Source organism: Meles meles, chromosome X, assembly GCF_922984935.1.
Source record: "Meles meles chromosome X, mMelMel3.1 paternal haplotype, whole genome shotgun sequence".
Taxonomy (NCBI): domain Eukaryota; kingdom Metazoa; phylum Chordata; class Mammalia; order Carnivora; family Mustelidae; genus Meles; species Meles meles.
The window spans coordinates 70,786,090-70,791,365 of record NC_060087.1 but is presented as its reverse complement, the minus strand read 5'-3'; the positions used below and the strand labels follow the sequence as shown (position 1 = coordinate 70,791,365).

Here is a 5,276-nt window from a genome sequence, read left to right as displayed (position 1 = left end):
GGTTCTGGACTTCAAACTCTATTACAAAACTGTATTCATCAAGATAGTATAGTACTAGCACAAAAACAGACACATAGATCCATGGAACAGAATAGTGAAACCAGAAATGGACCCTTAACTCTATGTCAACTAATCTTTCTGTCATCAAAAATAATTCAGCCATCAAAAAAAATTCAGCCATCAAAAAAACAAGATGCTGCCATTTGCAAGGATGTGGATGGAACTACAGGGTATTGTGCTAAGCAAACTAAGTCAGAGAAATATAATTATCATATGATCTCACTGATATGTGGAATTTAAGAAACAAGGCAGAGGATCATAGAGGATGAGAGAAAAAAAAATGAAACAAGGTGAAACCAAAGAGGGAGACAAACCATAAGAGACTCCCAGGGCTGCTGGGAGTGGAGTGGAGGATGGGGTACCTGGATAATGGACATTGAGGAGGATATGTGTTGTAATGAGCACTGGATATTATATAAGAATGATGAATCACAAACTTGTGTCCCTGAAACAAATAATACATTATATGTTAATTGAATTGAAAAAAAAAAAAAAAAGAACAGAGAATCCAGAAATTGGCCCACAATCATATGGTCAGTAAACCTTCCACAAAGCAGGAAAGAATATCCAATAGAAGAAAGGCAGTTTCATCAACAAATGATGTTGGGAAAACTGGACAGCAACATGCATAAAAATGAAACTGGACAACTTTCTTTCACTATACACAAAAATAAATTTTAAATGGATGAAAGATCAAATTATGGAAAGTGCTGAAATTTACACTGACTGTTTAATGGATAAAGAAGTGACATAATAGAAGAGTTAAGATGGCAGTATAGTAGGGGGACCCTGTACTTGTCTCATCCTTCAAATACAGCTAGATCAACATTCGACTATTTCGAACAACTGGGAAAATGATCTGAGGACTGAGGAAATAATCTGCACAGTTGGAGGGAGCGAATGTGGCCAATGTGAGGTTCTGAGCCATGAATTGGAGGTGAGGAAAGTCATGTGGCGGTGAAGGGAAGGGAATCCTTTTTGTGGAGCAAAGTCAGGAACAAGAAGAAAGTGGGAAAGTGTCCAGGAGGGTAGGGACCATACAGTTAGCTGTGGTTAGTGGATCCCCTGGGTCACACAGGTAGAGATTGCTCCCCTTCCTGGAGGGCATTTGAAAAAGTGTATTTTGCTTTTCCAAGGACAAAAGTCCAGCTGAGAGCCATTGAGCAGTGTTCAACAGCAGAGTCAGAGGTGTGCGCAGAGGGAAGAAAACCTCTTAACACCTTTTCTTCAATGTGAACCACAAAAAGCTTAAACCTCTCTGTGTGTGCCACTGTGACGGCTTTTCTGGGGCAGAATAGGGTAGGGGACTGAATTAAAGGCAGACGGCCAATAACCTAGTTCCAACTTTTCACTGAGCTTTACAATAAACTCCATCCTCTGTATATGCACTGTGTGACTGTTTCTTTTTCTTTTTCTTTTTTTTTCAAGGGGGAGGGGATGGGACAGTTCTCAGTATGCCCAAGCATCTCCTCCAGGACACGGGGGTCGATTCCCAACTTACCAGACCATTTAAAACTTGGTGTTTGGAATCCCAGCCACCTGCCAGAGATAAAATTCAGGAGATCTGTGATTCTGGGTATGCCAACGGCCCGGACACAGAAAGGTTAAGGGCAGGGGACTGACAAAACCCTTGGACACAGGGGGTTGTTCCTTTTTTTTTTTTTTTTTGGTAGTTTCAATTTTTAATTTTTTATGTTGATGGTGATGATGATGATGATCAGTTAGCCACCATATAGTACATTGGTTGCTCACACTTTTTTAATAGGACCCCCTGAACAAAGTTGGCTGGGAGTTCTGCTCCCTAGGGACAAGAGGGTAGGGTGATGCCATATTCTTCCTCCTCCAACACCACTTCCCCCCCCCCCCCGCCGCCCCAACAGCAGTGTTGGAATTCAGAGAGAAACACAGCACCTCCTGTGGAGGCTGGAGTCCACTACACTAAACCCCATCCCCCTCGCACCTGGTTCAAGCATCTTTTCAGGGGCAAGTCAGCTTCTGAACCAGCTTAGCAGGACTCTCCCTCAGAGGATCAACAGACCCCCACATGCACCAAGTCTACTGATTAAAGAAAGCTCTAAAATAACAGCTTCCTGTGGAAATAGGACAGGCTTGTTTCATTTTTTTTTTGTCCTCTTTCCTTGATATTTAAAAATGTTTTAATTTAAAAAATTTTTCTATTTCTAATATTTATTCGTTATCCATTATTATATAAAATAAACATTATATATAAAAATATAAAATAAATTATATATAAATATATAATAATATATTAGACTATATATATTATTTTCTCTATAATTTTTATGAGGCATATAGTCTTTTTTTCATATGTTATTTTGTTTGTTACCTTCTCTTATTTTTTCAAATGAAGGTACTTACTTATTTTTTTCTCTTCTTTCCCTACTCTTTGTCTATTTTTTTTTTTTTGCCTTCCTTCTTTCTTATTTTTTAGACTCGGGCTTATAGTTTATTTTTTGTCTGTTTCTTCACATTTTGGTTCTTTTTTCTTCTCTTGTTTTGGATCAGACTTTTTGGTTTTTCTTCATTTTTCTTTTAATTTTTTCTTCTTTTCTTTTTTCTTCACGGCTATATCTTGACAAACAAATCAAAGCACATGTACTTAAAGGTACAAACACTCCCCACTACAAGCAAGAATGAACTCTGTAGAAGAAGGAACAGTGGGAAAGAACAGCCAAAACACAACAACAGTGTACAAGTGTACAACAGTGTACAACAACACAAAAAGAGTGTACACAGCATACACCAGAAACACTTCCTGAAGTTGTTGTTGTTGTGACTGCTGGTTTTTTTTTTTTCTTTCTTTCTTATTTTTTTTCTTTCCTCCTTCCTTTTCTGGGCAAAATGACTAGACAGAAAAATTCACCCCAAAAGAACAGAAGGTAATACCACCAGGAATTTAAACAATAGAGATATAAGTAAAATGTCTGAACTAGAGTTTAGATCAACAATTATAAAGATACTAGCTTGGTTTGAAAAAAAGCATAGAAGACACTAAAGAATGCCTTACAGTAGAAATAAATCCATAGTTACATGGTCATTTAATCTAGAAAAGGAGACAAGAATATAGAATAGTAAAAAAAAATCTTTTCATCAAACGGTGTTGGGAAAGCTTAAAAACCACATATAAAAGAATTAGAGTGCATTACTTTCTAACACCATACACAGAAATAAATTCAAAATGGATTAAAGACCTAAATGTGACACCTGAAACTATAAAAATCCTAAAAGAGATCACAAGCAATAATTTCTCTGACTTTAACCAAAGCAACATTTTTTAAAATATAGATCTCCTAAGGAAAGGGAAACAAAAGCAAAATTGGGTTATTATAACTATATCAAAATAAAAAGTTTTGTACAGAAAACCATCAACAAAACAAAAAGAAAACTTACTTAATGTTAGAAGGTATATGCAAATGATATATCCTATAATGGGTCAGTCTCCATAATATATAAAGAACTCATACAACTCGAGAAGACACAAAAAGATGGAAGACCATTCCATGCTCTTGGATTGGAAGACCAAAAAAACTAAACAATCTGATTAAAACCTGGGAAAAAGTCCTGAATAGACATTTTTCCAAAGAAGACATACAGATGACTAACTGACACATGAAAAGTTTATCCACATCAGTCATTGTCATCAGGGAAATGCAAATCAAAACCACAACGAGATAACACCTCACATGAGTTAGAATGTCTAAAGTCAAAATTATAATAAATAACAAGTGTTGATGAAGATGTGGAGAAAAAATAACTCTTGTGTACTCTTGGTGGGAATGTAAATTTGTATAGTTGTTGTGGAAAATACTATGGAGATTCCTCAAAAAATTAAAAAAATAAAAATACCATATGATCCAATAATGCCACTATTGGGTATTTATGACCCCAAATACAAAAACTTAATGCAAAAAGATATATGCAACCCCAAGTTCATTGTAGCATTATTTACAATATCAAGATATGGAAGCAACTAAGTGTTTATCCATAGTTGAAAAGATAAAGAAGAAATAGTATACGGCCCAGCTTCATGAAGGCTCTAAGTACCACATGGACCTCAGGCACCCAGTACGTGCCAGCCCTATTGCTATGATGCCCAAGAGAAAGTTCAGCTCCACTGAAGGGGTGGTGAAGGAGGAGCCCAAGAGGAGATTGGTGAAGTTGTTAGTCAAACGTGCTCCTGCAAAAGTGGAAACAAAAAAGTCAGAGAATGTGGCAGGAAGGAATAAATCTTCAGGCAACAAAAAAAAAGTGGAAACAAAGGGGGATAGTGGACCAAAAGGAAAACAGGCCGAAGTGGCTAACCAAGAAATGAAAGAAGACTTACTTGCAGGAAATGGAGAAACTAAAGAGGAGGAGAGTACAGCCTCTAATGAAGCAGGAGAGAAAGAAGCCAAGTCTGATGAATATCATATATTATGTCTTATCAGTGGTCTTTGTCTCCTCTCTTGTACAATTCAGAGGAATATTTTTATCAACTATTTTATAAATGCAAGTTTCTTAGTAGCTCTAGAAACATTTTTGAGGGGCACCTGGGTGGCTCAGTGGGTTAAGCCTCTGCCTTTGGCTCGGGTCATGGTCTCGGGGTCCTGGGATCGAGCCCCACATTGGGCTCTCTGCTCAGTGGGGAGCCTGCTTCCCTCTCTCTCTGCCTGCCTCTCTGCCTACTTGTGATCTCTCTGTCAAGTAAATAAATAAAATCTTCAAAAAAAACATTTTTGAGAAGGAGAGAATCCACCTCTTTTCTTTTCTTTTTTTTTTTTTGGTATTTTTTTTAAGAGGTGAAATAACTTTCTGGTTTTTTATTTTTTGTTACAACCAGAAAATAGTGGTATATTGGATATGGGAGGGTTTGATTTTCTTGAGTGTCAGCTTAACATTCCATAGATGAGTTAGTATTTATATCCAGTAATACAAAGCATATTAAATAGCAATTTGAAGTCAGTTGTGCATTTAATATATCTTGAACATTTTAAATTACTTCTATTCCCATGTTATTTTGGTGGAATTGTTTTACTCCTTGATCTTCACTTTCCCTGGCTGAATTTTGTACACTATGTAACATCTTGGTCATGGTGATCCAGTTTTCCTAGTATCTTTATTAATGTGGTGTACAAGATTGAAAACTTGAGTATGTACTCTATATTATATTAATTATTAATTAATGGGACTCAACAACATAACAGTGTATCAACATT

General features: G+C 36.6%; 1 protein-coding gene across 1 annotated transcript; it reads left to right on the top strand.

The window, feature by feature from the left end:
• Nucleotides 1-4,170: 4,170 nt before the first annotated feature.
• On the top strand, nt 4,171-4,965 carry LOC123934682 (non-histone chromosomal protein HMG-14-like). Its single transcript, XM_045994788.1, has 2 exons — nt 4,171-4,510; nt 4,901-4,965. The coding sequence occupies exons 1-2, from the start codon at nt 4,171-4,173 to the stop codon at nt 4,963-4,965; spliced, it is 405 nt and encodes a 134-aa protein (XP_045850744.1).
• Nucleotides 4,966-5,276: the final 311 nt, after the last annotated feature.

Coding starts and splice junctions, on each gene's coding strand:
- LOC123934682 (XM_045994788.1), top strand. CDS start 4,171: ATGCCCAAGAGAAAGTTCAGCTCCACTGAAGGGGTGGTGAAGGAGGAG. Junction 4,511..4,900: donor TATATTATGTCTTATCAGTG/GTCTTTGTCTCC, acceptor TGTTACAACCAG/AAAATAGTGGTATATTGGAT.